Here is an 18,327-nt window from a genome sequence, read left to right on the forward strand (position 1 = left end):
CGTTGGAGAGGCTGTGGAGAGATTGGAACACTTATACACTAATGGTGGGAGTGTCAAATGGTAGAAACACTTTGGAAATCAATTTGGTGCTTCCTTAAAAAGCTAGAAATAGAACTACGATATGATCCAGCAATCCCACTCCTTGGAATATATCCTAGAGAAATAAGAGCCTTTACAGGAACAGATATGTGCACACCCATGTTTATTGCAGAACTGTTTAGAATAGCAAAAAGCTGGAAGCAACCAAAGTGCCCATCAACAGAAGAATGGATAAATAAATTATGGTATGTTCAAAGGATGGAATACCATGCATCACTAAAGAACCGTGATGAATCTGTGAAACATCTCATAACATGGAGAAACCTGGAAGGCATTATGCTGAGTGAAATTAGTCAGTTGCAAAAGGACAAATATTGTAGAAGACCATTATTATAAGAACTTGAGAAATAGTTTAAACTGAGAAGAAAACATTCTTTTGTGGTTAAGGGAGGGGGGAGGGAGGAAAGTGGGAGAGGGGCATTCACTAATTAGATAGTAGATAAGAACTACTTTAGGTGAAGGGAAAGACAGCACACAATATAGGCGAGGTCAGCACAATTGGACTAAACCAAAAGCAAAGAAGTTTCCTGAATAAACTGAATGCTTCGAAGGCCAGCGTAGCAAGGGCAGGGGTCCGGGGACCATGATTTCAGGGGACATCTAAGTCAATTGGCATAATAAAATCTATTAAGAAAACGTTCTGCATCCCACTTTGAAGAGTGGCATCTGGGGGGTCTTAAACGCTAGCAAGTAGCCATCTAAGATGCATCGATTGGTCTCAGCCCACCTGGATCAAAGGAGAATGAAGAACACCAAGGACACAAGGCGATTACGAGCCCAAGAGACAGAAAGGGCCACATGAACCAGCAACTACATCATCCTGAGACCAGAAGAACTGGTTGGTGCCCAGCTACAACCGATGACTGCCCTGACAGGGAACACAACAGAGAACTCCTGAGGGAGCAGGAGAGCAGTGGGATGTAGACCCCAAATTCTCATAAGACCAGACTTAATGGTCTGATTGGGACTAGAAGGACCCCGGTGGTCATGGCCCCCAGACCATCTATTGGCCCAGGAAAGGAGCCATTCCTGAAGCCAACTCTTCAGACATGGATTGGACTGGACAATGGGTTGGAGATGGATGCTGGTGAGGAGTGAGCTTCTTGGATCAAGTGGACACTTGAGACTATGTTGGCATCTCCTGCCTGGAGGGGAGATGAGAGGGTGGAGGGGGTTAGAAGCTGGGAAAATGGAAACAAAAAGAGAGAGTGGAGGGAGAGAGCGGGCTGTCTCATTAGGGGGAGAGTAATTGGGAGTGTGTAGTGGGGTGTATATGGGTTTTTGTATGAGAGACTGGCTTGGTTTGTAAACTTCCACTTAAAGCATAATAAAAATGATTAAAAAAAAAAAAGTCACCCAAATGAGTCATGCTTGTCTGTTTCTGTGCCCCTTTACAATATGTCTTTGGTATTTACTGTGGAGTCTAATTAATCACCCCTTGAGTCAGTGCTGTCATATGACCTGCTTTGCCCCAAAAAAATGCAATGGAAGTGATGTCTGTGACTTCTGAGCTCAGGCCTCATTGAGAGTGAACTTAGCCAACATGGAAAGAAGTCCACGTCCAGGCTATCCTGCTGGAGAGAGAGACCATCCAGAGAGAGAGAGAGGCCCTAGAACAGTGCTTTATAACAGAACTTTCTGTGATGATGGAAATACCCTGTGTTGTCCAGTATGGCAGCCGTTAGCCACATGGGGTTATTGAGCACTTCCAGTGTGTCTCCTGTCTTTAAGAAACTTAATTTTATCAGTTAAAAAAAAATTAATTTTAATTAATATACTTATAAAGGTAAACAACCACATGTGCTAATACCATATTGGACATCACAACCGTATTGGAAAAAAGATCACATGAAGATAGAGGTCACACAGAGAGCTGAGGTGTCCCAGCTGACTACCAGCACCAAGGCACTGGATGCGTGAATGAGGCCTCCAGATGATTAACTCCAGCCAATACCATGTGGAGCAAAGATAAGCTGTTCCCACTGAACCTTGCCCAATTTCCTGACCCATAGAAGTATGAGCAATAAGAAGATGGTTTTAAGCCATTAAATCTGAGGAAATTCCTTATGCAACTGCAGATAACTAACATAGACATGATGACTGCAAAAAGGTCCTGCCATCCTGTGAGGGAGGATCTTCCATGGGTGATCAGCTGGCCTTTCCCAGATAACACGTTATTGCCATTCTGTTCAAACTATGGTATTGTTATTGTACAGAAATGTTGCCTGTGCCGAGGTCCCTGCTTAGGAAATTAAAGTGCATGGAATGGGATGTATAAAAAATCAAACCCTTTTTTATTTATTAAGCATCAGGGCCTTCTTGTGCAGGCCCCTCAACCCTACTCAAAGAGAGATTTCTTATGACGATGGAAGTTTAAGACAAAGAAGCCTGGGTCACAGCAACCTGTGCCTCTTTGGATGCAACAGAATCTGTAAGTCCAGATTCCTCTACTCTCCCCTATTTTTTTCATAAAGACATAGATTGTCATAACTCCTGGTATATGCCAGTGAAGCCCACTTAAGGCCAGAGATGTTGACTGGGCAGAGCTGGGCTGAGGAATGGCAGTCTCCCGCAGCTGCTGGTATAATTTCTTTGACAGAATCACTGGTTTTTATCCTTCTGCCCTGCCCTCCCCCACATCATGACTCTGCTTTGTATAAATTCCCTCTATATTTCCTGTCACATGTAATTTATACTAGTTGCCTTTGTTGTCTTTTATTCTCCTGATGCTGCATTAATTACATTTTCAGGATCAAGGAGGGCTCTTAAATTATTAACAAGAGGGATCATTATACGTAAATGGGTTTTTTCATGACTGGCTACCCTTATTCCTTATTTCCACATATCAATATGGTGACCTGTATTTGATGTTATTTTGGTGGGGATGTATAATTAGGGGGCAGATAGTCAATGATATCTTCATTCAATTTACCAGGTTAAAAAAAAATTAAAGCAGTACTCTGCATAATATATGAGAGTTTGCCAACATGACATGTTATATAGGGATGATTACATGTACCAGGGTGGAAGATTACTGGGAAAAAAAATTTAATTTTGTTTACTTAAAAATGTTCACTTTTTTCTGTGTCACAATTTGTGAAGTTAAAATAATTAAAAAATTAATATAGTTTAAATTCCATGTAGACTGGGAAGATTTTGTCCCCCATTTTATAACGCTATAGATTCTAAAAGGAAGCCCTAGTGGCATAGAGGTGAAGAGCTATGGCTGCCGTCGGCTGTTTGAATCCACCAGGTGGTCTTTGGAAACTCCATGGGGCAGTTATTAGCAGGTTATGTAAGGAGTCCTCCTGGTGCAGTGGTTAAAGCACTTGAAAGTTCGTCGGTTCAAACCCACTAGCTGCCCTGCAGGAGAAAGATGTGGCATTCTACTTCCTTAAAGATTTGCAGCTTTGGAAACCCCATGGGGTAGTTCGACTTCACTGGAAGGCAGTGGGTTTGGTTTGTTTTGGTATAGCTTCTGTGAACTGGCTGTCTGATCCCTCTGTTCATGGGTGAGCTGGAGATCAGGGCTTCATCCTCTTCTGTCATTGTTGTCAGGTGGCTGTTGAGTTCTGACTCATAGCGACCCCTATGTACAATATAACAAACACTGCCAAGTCCTGTGTCATCCTGGTAATTGTTGTTGTGTTTAAGCCCAATGTGCCTCAGAAACCCTATGGGGCAGCTATGAGTCGGAATCTACTCCAGGGCAGTGGGTTTGGTTTGGTTTTTGGTAATCCTTATGGAAAAGACTACCACATCTTTCTTTTATGGAATGCCTGTTGACTTGGAACCGCCAACTTTTTAGATTTAAAATTTAGATATAAAATTTTATCTCTAATTGTGGAATGAAAAGAGTGTGGTAGCATTTTGGAGAGTTAAAGGAAGACGGCTTCTGCTGAATTAAAATGAGAAAAAAGAAAAAGGGTGGAGATGGATATTTGTTGAGCATTTTCTATTTGCCAGACACTGTGACAAGCAGTTACCTACACTGTCTAATTCTCACAACAACCTTTTGTGGGACGCAATATTATTATCCTGATTTTATCAGTAAACAGACTGTGTAAGTAACTTGCCCAAGCTTGTACAGCTTACAAACCACTCTATAACTGCAATGACATTCAAACCCAGGCTTGTCTGACTTCCCGTCTGGGTTCTCAACCAGATCTCAACACCTCTACCCTAGTGTGTTCCCAAACCTGACATTGAGAAGAATTACTTGGAGTGCTTGTTAAAAATAGTGGTTCCCAGGACACAACTCTAGAATTCAGTAAATAAGAATCTACAACAATGAAGCCCTGGATTCAGTATTTTTAACAGGCACCCCAGGTGGTTTGTTTTTTGAAGCAAGTTTGAAGAACACTGCCTGACGCTGTTTATTCATTCCTGGTAGACATTCCATTATAAAAAATATTGGTTGGAGCTTCAATATTGCATTTATAAATGAAAGAAACTTAGATCCTTATATTTTAATCTGTGGAATAGTTTTTTTTTTTTTAAATAAATTCTTAGAAACAAGAGTAGATACTTGTTCTTGTATGAGAAATGGAAACTATATCTAAATGAAAGAATTCTGTGTTAATACCCCTTCAGGAATAGATACAAGGTGAATACTATTTGTAAAGGAAACATAAAATTTACTGTGTTTTTTAAAAAGGTTGTTTGAAAAAGTCCTATAAATAGTTTGAATTCCAATTAACGTTTCATAATATAAAAGGGTGGTTAATCTTTAAAAGGAAAACATTAAGGCTAATTGGATTTTTAAATCTGAAAAGCCCACAGGGAAAGGCTTTTCTTGATTAAAAAAATTAAACTCTTTTTATAGCATACATTTTGGCCAGGGTTAGGGAAGGGTAATTAACTTCACATGGAAGATTCACTAATTATCAGCAGAGCAAAATCAGGTTAAACAAGCCCTGAACTTGGAAGAAATGCAAAATATTTATCAGGTGCAGTGAAATCTTTGACTATAAATACTAGGATGATCTTTTTAATATGTATGCCTAAATTCTATTTAAAGATAGCTCACACAGATTTCTTCTTAAGTTCTTCACGAATATTATTACATTGGTTACCTTAGGTTTAGGCTCGTTAAGCTTTATGAAAGTCTTTAAAAATTGCAAAATTTAATAAGTATGAAGGGACTGGTCCTGGAAAAACAGGGTTTACAAAAAGCATTTAATAATATAGTCTATAAAAAAAAATAGTTCTAATTAATTACTCTTCCTTCTGTAGACTGCTTTAGTGCCACATTGCCTAAAATTGCAATATTTTGTATTCATTTCAAACACCTCACAACACTTTCTAAGCATTTTGAAAAATTTTAGATTCATAGTAAAAGAGTTTTACTTTTTCAAGATTAGTATTTTCTCTGGAAAAAATATAAACCAATTAAAATCTGTGTACTGGCTAAACTGCTATTAATAGTTTTTGACAAAACATATTTTGTAAATGTATAGGGCTTCTTGCCAAATATTTTGTAATTCTTAGGACTGGAAAAGGGGACAACTGCTATTTTAAATGCTCATTGCAATTTCCTGTAAGTATGGAGATTGAAATCTGTCATTAAGAAACTTCTCTCTTCTTTCCTCTGTAGTAGGAGGTGGTTGTTGGTGGTTGTTGTGAGCTGACACCGAGTTGGCCCCTGACTCATGGTGACCTCATGCACAGCAGAATGAAATGCTGCCTGGTCTTCTGTCTGGTCCTGTGCCATCCCCACAACTGGCTGGAGATCAGACCATTGTGGTCCATAGGGTTTTCATTGGCTAATTTTTGAAAGTAGATCACCAGGCCTTTCTTCCTAGTCCATTTTAGTCTGTAAATTTTGCTGAAACCTGTTCAGAATCACAGCAATACACAAGTCTGCACTGACAGACAAGTGGTGGTACGCACGAGGTGCATTGGCTAGGAATTGAACCAGGTCCCCTGTGTGGAAGGTGAGTGAGCAAAGAGTCTAATTCACGTATTTGATGGGTACTTTAAATGCCAATGCATCAGACTAAGATGGTTAACCATTCTGATTAATGGCTTAAGAGGAAAACTTCACCAGAGGCCCGAGAGTACTAAAATGCTAACTGAGAGAGGGGAGTTCTGTTCTGAGGGTAGCATTGTCCAGCAGGCCAGTTTCCTATGTGTGGTTGTTAAGGTTGTGTGTCAACTTGGCTGAGCCATGATTTTCAGTGGTTTGGCAGTTATGATATAGTTTGGCAGTTGTATAATGATTTAATCACTTGCATGATGAGATCTGATATAATATGATCACCCTCCATGATAGGATCTGCTGTGAGTAGCCATCATTTGAAAGGGAATTTCCTGGGGAGGTGGGTGGGGGGTGATGCATCCAATATACGTGGACTTTCTGGCAAAGCTTTTGCTCTGCTCTGGATCCTGCATTTGGCTCGTCAGCATCTGACCTCCAGTTTGGAACTTGGGCCAGCAGCCTGCCATCTTACCTGTCGATCTTGAATTCATCAGCCTTTGCAGCTGTGAGTCAGCAGCCTGCCATCTGACCTGTGGATCTGGGGTTCGTCAGTCCCTGGAGAAGCCTCTAGCTGGATGCCTGACCCATGGCCCTGGGACTTGCCAGCCTCTATAATCCCATGAGCTATTTCTAAATCTATCTATCTTCTATCTATCTATGCGTCACTGGTTTTACTTCTCTAGAGAGCCCAGCCTAAGACAGCTGCCACGCCCAAGAAGCAGAAAACGGGGTTTGCTGAGACTGAGAGAGTGGGGTCACCACTCAAATGGACTAGGAGAATGGGCTTGCTGAACACCAAGGGAGCAGAATTTCTGTCCCAGTGGGCCTAGAAATCAGAGCTGAAGCCCAGGGTGGAGGAGCTTCCACCAAGACTCCAGATGGCATGGCCAACACCCAAGCAAGACCATTGCCCAGACGATCCCAAAGAACAGAGGGCTGTTTCCAAGACTTGAGAGCGAATGTAAATTGTTCTGCTGGGTTTTGGACTTGCTTGGCTCCTATTATCACTTCTTTCCCTCCAGTTTCTCCCATTTGTAATAGAAATGTCTACCTTGTGCCTGCTCCACCATTGTACTTCGGGAACAGACAACTTGTAATCTTGATTTCACAAGTTCACAGATGAAGGAGAATTTTGCCCCAGGATGGAATGTGCCTAAAATCTCACTCATATTTGATTTAGATGATTCAGAAGATGAGATTTTGGACTTGGAGTTGATGTAAGACTTCCGCGATGATGTGATGGGGTGAATGTGTTTTGTGTGTGGGGAGGACATAAATTTTGGGGAACCAAAGGTGGAATGTTATGGACTGAATTGTGTCCCCCAGAAATGTGTGTTAATCTGGCTGGGTCACGATTCCCAGTATTATGCGGTTGTCCTCCTTTTTGTGGTGATGTAGTTATCCTATGTGTTGTAAATCCTACCCTCTATGCCTATGGTTGTGATTCTGTTTGGGAGTGAGCTGTGTGTTATGTTAATGAGGCAGGATTAGAGGCAGTTATGTTAATGAGGCAGGGCTCAACCTACAGGATCAGGTTGTATCTTGAGCTAATCTCTTTTGAGGTATAAAAGAGAGAAGCAAGCAGAGAAGACAGACCTCATGCCACCAAGATAGAAGTGCCAAGAGCAGAGTGTATCCTTTGGACCTGGGGTGCCTGCTCTGAGAAGCTCCTAGACCAAGGGAAGATTGAAGGCGAGGACTTTCCCTCAGAACTAACAGAGAGAGAAAGGCTTTTGCTGGTGCTGGTGCCCTGAATTTGGATTTCTAGCCTTCTAAACTGTGAGAGAATAAACTTCTGTTTGTTAAAGCCATCCACTTGTGGTATTTCTGTTATAGCAGCACTAGATAACTAAGACAGTATGATATCCTTAAGTTTTAATAAACTTTGTTAAAGGCTTCTGCCTAGGGAGATTAAGGAGAATTAAACTGTAGACAGATGGCGGCAAAGTGGAGAATTGGAGGTAATAAGGCAAGAAATCTGGAGCCCTAAGTTAGGAGCAAGGACTGACGAGTGAGAACCAGAGATCCTTACAGATTTGGAGAAGAGCACGGGCCTCTGAAATCATGTGAGAGGGGGACAGAATTTATTTTTCAACGGCTGGGTCTCCAGGGAGGAACTCTGTTTCAACCTAGGCAGTAGTCTGGAAGAGGGACTTGGGAGTAAATTAGTCACTTAGTAAATCCCAGCTCATCATATAGGAAAACCAAAAATATTATAGACAGTGAACCTTTCCAAAAAAGGAGGAAAATTATAGGAACTGGAATTAAGAGAGCATCTGTCCAATGTAAACCCCTGGTGGCATAGTGGTTAAGTGCTACAGCTGCTAAACAAAAGGCTGGCAGTTCAAATCCACCAGGCGCTCCTTGGAAACTCTACAGGGAAGTTCTATTCTGTCTTATAGTGTCGCTATGAGTCGGAATCGACTCGACGGCAGTGGGTTTGGTTTTGGGTCCAATGCAAACATTTAAACAGTCTTTTCAGGTTACCACTTAGTCTCTATGATTTTGGACCCCTTCACCTGCTCTACCCCATAAGCATCTGGATGTATCAGGTAGGGAAGGCTTAGACCCTGGTAACAGGATGGTGCTTGTATACCTGGTGTCCACTGAGGTACAGTTGGTCAGTTCCTAGCCTTGTGCATGAAGCTAGCTTCTGCTGCTGTTGTCTGTCGCTCATGATCATGAACATTTGGTCTGTTCTTTCTTAGCTCAGTCAGAGCCTAGAGGTCGCTCCCCTCCTGAAATTCACCTGCAGCCTGGCTGTTACCCCATCATTTCAGACCAGGATTTCCTCCTCTAAGTCTATACTGCAGGACATGTCATCCCAGCTACTGGAGCCCCTTCTGATGCTCTCCCCACCTCCATTACCACACTGTCGATAGTTCTGTGTCCCATCAGAACCACTTAGGAACCCAGGAAATTAGGGAAAGGGAGGGGGTGACAAAAAATGAGAGTTCTGGCATCCACCTTCATCTACCTCTTTTATTTTTTTTAATATTTTATTGTGTCTTAGGTTAAAGTTTACACAGCAAATTAGATTTCCATTCAAAAATTCATACACAGATTGTTCCGTAACATTGGTTACAGCCCTCACAGTGTGTCAGCAGCATTCTCACATTTACCTCATTTATTTCTAACAACAATACAGATGGAATATGTCATTTTTTCTGAAATATATTTTAATAAATAGCTATTTTATAAGATTAAAATGTTTACTACACATTAATGTGATTAATATGGACAGGCAAAAGTGCTAATTTTATTTCTCATAGCATATGGCCAAACCCGCATTCCATAAATAGAGAGATGAAGTAAATTACCTGTGTATACAATGAAAGTAGCTTTGGGCACTATGCCCCTAAGTGGGGAAAAAGATCACTGAAGCTATTATGATCCTGTAGGAGAAATAGTGTTGGGTGTTTACTAATGAAACTTGCAGTCATTGTCTTATCCATTATTGCCTTTGAAAGGAAACACAGAATTAGATAGTATAATTAAAACTCACTAAGAACAAATAATCCCCAAGCACTAAACCATTAGAAGGATAAAACACTTTGGATTTATATTGTAATTTCACTTTCAGGAACCAACTATACATACACTATACAACCGTACAATCAGCTATATATGATCTCCAAAGGCAGGCAGTACACTGTATAATTCAATTTCACTCTCTTAAATAGAAAAGTGCTTCATGATTAACTTTTCCATATACTAAAACATAAACATAACTGAGGTTGTATAAACTACCTAAACCAATTTTCTTCAGAGACTTTGAACATGAGCAAGATATCAAGTATGACAAAAATAATTACCACATAAATTAACAGCTAAATTACAATGTGGTAGCATTCTAAAACGTAAAATTCTAACATAAATCAAAATAAGTTCCTTTGCACATGAAAATAAGTTAGAAAATGTACAGATATATTAAACTCATTCAGTAACAACTATAATAAATATATTTTGTTTCACATAGTTATCTCAATAGTATTTATTTATTGGTTGTATTATTATATGACAGGCACTGTGCTAGTTGCTGGGTCTAGAAATCATAAAGTTATGTTCCTATCTCTAAGAACTTCCAGTTAAATGAGGAAGACAGACATGTAAAGAAAAACTTACACTACAATGTGATACTCTACTAGCAGAGAACTGTACTCTGAGTTATCTCAGCAACCTTATTACCCTTGGGACAACAGAATAATTTGTTGAACTAGTTGGACCCTTATGGTTGGTGGTGTCATCAAAGTTAATGAAATGAACAAAGCTATTCAATTAGGGCCTTGTTTTATGAAGACATCATGCTAAATCTAACTGGACTCATGGCATAGACCAAGGGCTGGAAATTATTACAGGGAGGCAAAGTGGTTTTCAATGTTAGGAAGAACTTTCTAACAGAACTGTTCAAAAATGGAGGTAGTGATCCATTTACCACTGAAAACATTTAATTAGAGACTGATAAGACATGAATCAAGGATGTTTTAGAATTTAGAGGGACTTTCTATACCAGAAGGAGCCCTGGTGGTGCAGTGGTTAAAATGTTCAGCTGCTAACCAAAACGTCAGTGGCTCGAACCCACCAGCTGTGCTGCAGGAGAAAGATGCGGCAGTCTGCTTCTGAAAAGATTTCAGTCTAGGAAGCCCTGTGGGGCAGTTCTACTCTGTCCTACAGGGTTATGAGTCAGAATCAACTTGATGGCAATGGGTTTGGTTTTGGTTTTTGGTTCTATACCAGGTTGGAAGCTATATTAAATTCTAAGGTTCTTTTCAAGTTTGAACATGAATCTACGATTTAGAAGAGATATCTTCTGGTAAGTATATAACAGTATCATCCTGTGATTAAATCCCTTATTTAGATATTAAGTTTGATTAAGCATCATGGTGTCATCAAATATAATTTTTTAACACATTTAGATTTTTAATATATAAAGATACTTTTTCAAATTATATAATCTTCCACCAGAATCACCACATTTAGCTGTATAAATACATTAAAAGGAAATAAGAACAATCATTCAGGAGAAAATTTTAGGTACCAGCCTTTAAGTTTCTACTAATTACAAAATCAACGTGCACCTACGATAGAAGGAAAAGTCCTGATTAGCAACTCACTATAAATATCAGCACCATGTATAGACTTTGGCCTGAGTAATAAAAAAAAAAAAAAAAAGGGAAAAATTTGCTTCAATGAAAATGCTCCTAAAATGGTGTAGTTTTGAGATTCAATTCCTACTGAAGTCTGGGGTATGCAGAACCATTGAAGTCAGAATATCCCAAATGTTGACTAAATTGAAGGAGGAAACAATTAGTCATACATCAGATAACTATTGAGATCAAAATGTCTAAATACAATGTAGAAATCTTTGGCCCTGAACTCCTATGTAGGATCTTATTAGGCTAATAATCTGCCACAGTCTTTGATAACTAGTCCCACTTTGAAGTATAGCTTTATAAAGTGAAGTAACATTTTTCCTTACATTGAGTAACATTGTTCTTTACATTGAACAGAAATCTACTTTCTTGTAAATTTCAGCCCTTGATTCTAGAGCTACCCCCTGGAAGATATTTGGGTTTTCCACTTTCAGTTCTAAATATAAGACTTTCCAGAACACTGGAGACAATTAGACTGAGAATAATAATATACAAGTAACACTATATGTATTGGACTGTATATTTAATCATTATATTTATTGCTTCCAAATCTCAAAATGTAAACAGATGCTTCCCTCTCTATATAACTGATTTTCAAACGGTATACCTTGAGCAAAGAACATTGAACCCATATTCAATTGCTCTTCTTGGTGTTGGGAAAAATGGAATCGTATCATAGCAGGTGGTCTCTCTCAAAAAATAATATTCTAGCTTTCAAAGGCAGCAGTAATGAACAGTGCTGTAATAAAGACCTTCTCTTTCTCTCCCAATACCAAAGCTGAGCCTTAGGGGAATGTAGTTTTTTTTTTTTTATTGTGCAAATGTTCTTCATACTACTTAGTGTCAAAGGCTGTAGATGAACAAAAGATGCTTCACGTTTTAACTCAGGTTTGAAGATCACCCTAGGAATACCCATTAACTTAGAATTTACCTCATATAAATTTATATATTTATATTTAATAATGCCATATACTTACTTTCTGCTTTGGAAGACATTACAATATTAGAAATAAATAAGACTAAGGGAACAGGCCATAGAGAAAGGGAGGTTATTTCCTCTTACTTAACTTTATAGACAGGAAAAAAAGCTCCTTCTGGGGGTACTGAGATAGATTCAAGGGAAGGGATCACTCAGATGTGCATGTCAGAGATATAGAACGAAGGTGAGGCCAGATGACATACATGGTTCTTGTATGGTGAAACCACAGTGACTGGCAAGACCAGAAAGACATAATCAGTTTAGTGACTGACCCTGTGATTACACAGTTGGGTACCTTGAGGATTATGAAGAAACAGAGCCATTTTCTGTAAGGCAGATAGATCAGATGAAAGTGCTAGCATTATGAACAGATGCAAAATCAGAGAGAAAGAAATCACTTATTAATGGGGTCAAGTCCAGCACAGATTGCCATAGAGCCAAGGAAAAAGAACAGAGATAGAGGTGTTTATGACTAGACAGAGCACTTTTCTCCCAGTCATAACATGAAGAGGACAAAGGTGCAAATATAAAGAGATGACAGTAACTTAAAATGATTAATAAGTAACCTGCAGCAGTTGTAGACCCTAAGGCAAAAAATCTTGTACATTAGAAAATGAATTTAATCAAAGCCAGCCCAAGCCAAGCCCAGTGCCATCGAGTCGATTCCGACTCATAGCAACCCTATAGGACAGGGTAGAACTGCCCCACAGAGTTTCCAAGGAGCGCCTGGTGGATTCGAACTGCCGACCGTTTGGTTAGCAGCCGTATCACTTAACCACTACGCCACCAGGGTTTCCTAATCAAATGCAGAGGGAGCCAAACAGATCTTGATAACAAGGATATTTCTAGACACTTTATCAGAAGTCAATGGCCAATGAGAAGAATAATGAAAATCAAGGTGACACAATAATGAAACAAGATGAGGAAGGGATTAGATTTTGCTTTAGCTTCCCTTTTCTAGAAAAGATCAGTAATTCCTGGAGTCAGCAACTCATATTGATTTTAAATGAACTCAATGATTTATATATGCTTAAATTAACAGTTCAGCGAATACACATGTAGGTCACCCATTGTGTTTATGGTACTTCTCAAACAATTTGTTTTCAAAGCCACACACACACCTCCACTGGATTTTCTTTTCTTTTTAAGGTGCACACAGAAAAGGGCAGAACCAACCAACCATGTGCTGATAGAGGGAGGAAGGCCACCAATTCTACAGAATACTTTTTATGCAACTGTCATCTGATCAGGGACAATCCTGATTTTAGAATTGCATGATAATGCAGTTTAATATTTTGTTTCATTTTGAAAAATACGTTTGGAACTTATGATTGCAAAAGTTTATATGGTAAAATAAAGACCTTCATTTCAGTATATTCCCACTTGGGAACACATTTCTAAGGAATACGTACATTTTTTTTTAAGAGATTAACATTATTACAAAATACATTGTCGTTGCTGTTGTTGTGGGCTCTCGAGTCAATTCTGACTCATAGTGATCCTGTGACAGAGTAGAACTTTCCTATAGTGTTTCCTGGGCTATAATCTTTACAGGAGCAGATCACCAGGTCTCTTCTCCCATGGAGCAGCTGGTGTGTTCAAACTGCCGACTTTTCAGTTAACAGCCACACTTAACCATTGTGCTACCAGGGCTCCCTCTACAAAGTGTTGTTGCTGTTGTTATTGTGATGGCCCAGTCCTGACCCATCCTCACAAACATCGCTATGTTTGAGCCCACTGTTGCAGCCACTGTGTCAATCCATCTCATAGAGGGTCTTAGCTTTTCAGCTATAGGCAACTACATTTGGTTACAGAGAAATCCAACTAATACATTTCCTGAGACTTAAATCAGGGGCCTTAAAGAAAGACATCCCCTTGCAAGGCAGAATCATCCAGCTGAGAACAAGGATGACTGATACTCTTGCATTGTTTGGGTACAGGTGCTTAAACATCTAAACAGATGTGTGTTGCAAATATTACTATCAATACCAAAAGCCCCAGTCATTTTTTAAATACGGAAAGTCACTATGAATAATTTAGTGAAGTAATAAACCAACATGGTACTTTACAGTTAGTATATATCATGCAGAAAATTGGTATGGTACTAATTTAAATCCTGAATGTCTTATTACAACTCAAATTTGCACATTTAAAACTTTAAGAAATATAATTTATCTAGAGGTCATATTTTCTACATCTTCAATTACACTGGAACCTTACAATGATAAAGAAATTGTATTTTAGGACTATCATCCCATATTCCAAAAACATCACTCAATGGAATACATGGTCAGGTTTAACTTAGAACTTCTGATTAAATTAAGAATGTTAGTTTACTAAGCTTGGGCCAGAAAATAATAAGAGAAGTATGATACTGCCAGAAACTGGAAGCAACTGACACTGAGACTTATAGATGCAGCAATTATAAAAGCACTTCAGTAACTACAAGTGACATTACAGTATTATAACACGGTAAATTATGCTCTGAATGAAGGGCTGAATCATGAAAAAAAATAAACTGTGTTTAGCATACTACTCAGAAGGCTCAGAAAATATATTACATTTTAGAAAAATTTCTGACCAAAAAAATGTTTTAAAAAGTGCTTAAAAGGAGTTAACTAATTATCAGAAAGGGTAGCAACTCAAGAACTCTTATACTTGTACAACGGGGCAGGATTCTCACCTCTTTCTAACTTACTTTTTACTTCATGAGATAGTTTAATAACACATTTCTATTACCTAAAGAGGCTTCTCCCATCTAGAGAGTAGAAATCTGTGAACTTTGATGTTTTTACTAGCCTTTCATGGATAATCCTCCAAAAAACCAAACCCGGTGCCGTCGAGTCGATTCTCACTACTCTAAAAGCATCAAAGAGACTCCTGTATTCTCAAGGATTAAATTATATTCAATAAAAGTTTTGGTAAAATGTACTTATTTTAAGTTTCTTGGAACTGTTAATACATATATGGTGTGTATACATAGTAATTCTCTAATAGCAGGGACATTTTATTAAGATATAAAGACTTTTCCCCCAATCATTATGGTTAACAAGTTTACTGTATGTTTTTAGGACTGCAATAGTTTGAGAACGTCCAAGCAAATATTACTTTTAGAAATGATTAGAAAACCAAGGGTCCCTGTATTTATTAAACTGAACCACCTGGCAGTAAAATTCAGTTAAGGCTCTTGGCATTGGTGAAACTTCTTCCCACTCGGACCTGCTGCTGTGGTAGACCTGTACTTCATCTGTGATTTCATCTGGTGCATAATCACCACCTAATATATAAATTTTATCTTCAATTCCAATTGCACCTGCATTAAACCCTGCACATTCAAAAGATCCTTCACCCTTCCAAACACAAGTATCTGGACAAAAACTATACACCTTATAGGTGGAAAGGTCACATATATACAGTGTGTAATTTACAGGGACTGCTTTAATTAGTGTTGCATGAAAAAATTGCCCAAACTCTGCTACTAGTTCAGACCACTGATCAGTTGTAGCATTGTATTTAAAAAAGCAATCAAGAGATGGGTTAAAGGCATCAGTAATCTCTACCTCTGATCCAAGAACATAGATTACATTTTGGCATGCACTTGCTTCTGGATAGTATATGCCTCTGGGCAGTGGGCTCACAGACACCCATTCTTTGGAAAGAGGATTGTAAGATTCAACATCTAAGAGGCTTCTAATGTCCCGAGATCCTCTAGTCTTTCCACCTATGACAAATAATCTATTGAGAGCCATAATTGATGTATGCATGGTTCTTGGTGTTTTCATAGTTGATGCCAAGAAGAAATCATTTTTGACTGGACAGTAGCACCAGGTTTGATCAGTGGCATCGTGGTATGACTCAGCAATATGAAGTCGAACTGTTCTATAGCACTTCCCTTTGCAACCGCCTGTCAAGAATATTTTCTCTCCGTAACTAGACAGACTGGATCCTGGCAAATCAATCAGGTGTGACTGTGGCAGGATTTTCCATGAGTCAGTTTTAATATTATAGCAAAATGTATATTGATTTTCTCCATTTTCCTCAGTTTTGTGAACAAATATATATTTTTCAGTTGTGGATGGTCGAGCATCAGGGAAAAGTCCACCAGAACCTTGCACACACTTAATTGCATCCATGATTATATCAAAGCAGTTTGTGCTTTTGAGTAAACACTCTTCATTGAGCAGACAGTCTTGGAGTGTCTCCTCAGATAATTGATGTAATCTCACTTTTTTAATCAAGTGAGGCAGATGCTCTTGCCTTGATTCTAAGTTATGTTTAGTCCAACTGAGGACCACTTTCAATACGGTTTCTTCTTCGGGAACATTTAATTCATCCGATTCCAGACATTTTTGTAATACTCCAAAATTCATCTCTAAGAAATCACTGGATTTAAATAACAAAGAAAAGTGATGTTGTACAAAGTATAATGCATGATCAAACAAACGGGTAGAGCCATAGCTATCTGACATTGATAATAACTGTAAACAATTGACAAGATCAATACTCTTTATTAAAAAGTCACTGCAAGCTTTGGATAGGAAGGAAACTTGAAGAAATGATGATAACTGAAAGAACATTTCTACATTATCATCTGTTATCTTTGTTTTCCCAGTATACGCATAATCGAGAAATGCTTTTACTGCTTTGGAGGACAAATTAGTAATGGTAACACTTCCACCATCTCTTTCTTTCATGTTTACTTCAAACATAGCCCTGTAAAAATAAAGAATACAGAAGAACAAGTAAACAGGAACATTTTATTCCATAATTATTTTCATTATTAACTAAAGATACTTCCTTTATCCTAAAGTTGATTTAAAATTAAAATTTTATAAACATATTTTTAAAAATATCCTAATACATTATTTTAATATTGAAAATAATTATAAATCATATTATTTATCAAATATCAGCAAACATGTATTATATAACTCTCATATTGGAGGAAAAAATAAATATATACATATATGTAAATTTTTTTTAATAGCTTAGCTACAGTTATCCAAACTCTAAAAATAGACTATAAAAAGATTTAAATTTTATATATTGATTTGATATTCTTATATGTTATTCATAAAATTAAAGCAAAATCTCTCTAATGCCAGAATTTACTTTTTATTATTTTTATTGTATTTTAGATGAAGGCTTACAAAACAAACCAGTTTCGCATTAAAGAGTTAGCACAGATATTATTTTATGACATTGGTTAACAACCCCACGACATGTCAACACTCTCCCTTCTCAACCCTGGGTTCCCTATTACCAGCTTTCCTGTCCCCTCCTGCCCTCTAGTCCCGGCCCCAGGGCTGATGCGCCATCTTTAGTCTCATTTTGTTTTACAGTCCTGTCCAATATTTGGCTAAAGCGTGAACCTCAGGAGCGACTTCATTACTGAGGTGATAAGGTGTACAGGGGCCATACTCTCAGGGTTTCTGCAGTCTCTGTCAGGCCAGTAAGTCTGGTCTTTCTTTTTGAGTTAGAATTTTGTTCTATATTTTTCTCCAGCTCTGTCCAGGACCCTCTATTGTGATCCCTGTCAGAGCAGCCAGTGGTGGTAGCTGGCACCATCTAATTGTACTGCACTCAGTCTGGCGAAGGCCATGGTAGATGTGGTCCATTAGTCCTTTGGACTAATCTTTCCCTTGTGTCTTTAGTTTTCTTCATTCTTCCCTGTTCCTGAAGGGGTGAGACCAGTGGAATATCCTAGATGGCTGCTCACAGGCTTTTAAGACCTCAGACACTACTTACCACAGTAGAAAGTAGAACATTTTCTTTATAAACTATGTTATGCCAATTGAGCTCGATGTTCCCTGAGAGCACCGTCCCCACAGCCCTCAGCCCAGCAATTCGGTCCCTCAGGGAGTTTGGATGTATCTATAGAGCTCCATGACCTTGCCTTGACTAATACCAGAATTTATTTATAGGTTAATTAGTATCAACTGTGCTGGTGATAACTAAAATGACTTAAAATATGCAATTATATATAATACTTCTGGGTTTGGGATTTAAAAATGTCTTTTGAACTAATCTTCAATTTCACAGTAGTGAGACGTGAAAGATGGAGAACAGTGAGATAGATACTAGATGCCTCCAATGAATCCATTTTTGAGGGGAAA

The 18,327-nt window shown here is 38.6% G+C and overlaps 1 protein-coding gene across 2 annotated transcripts in view; it reads right to left on the reverse strand.

Annotated features, from left to right (window-relative positions):
* Positions 1 to 7,795: 7,795 nt before the first annotated feature.
* KBTBD3 (kelch repeat and BTB domain containing 3) overlaps positions 7,796 to 18,327 on the reverse strand; it is a 37,965-nt gene continuing 27,433 nt past the window's right edge. Inside the window, exon 3 of one of the 2 annotated variants that reach the window (XM_064288865.1) lies at positions 7,796 to 16,594. In XM_064288865.1, the coding sequence (XP_064144935.1) occupies positions 15,322 to 16,594 (1,273 nt within the window). In that variant the 3' untranslated portion in view covers positions 7,796 to 15,321. Of the gene's footprint in view, positions 16,925 to 18,327 lie in introns of both variants that reach the window. The other variant, XM_010595430.3, reaches the window with a different exon arrangement.

Source organism: Loxodonta africana, chromosome 7 (genome assembly GCF_030014295.1).
Source record: "Loxodonta africana isolate mLoxAfr1 chromosome 7, mLoxAfr1.hap2, whole genome shotgun sequence".
Taxonomy (NCBI): Eukaryota; Metazoa; Chordata; class Mammalia; order Proboscidea; family Elephantidae; genus Loxodonta; species Loxodonta africana.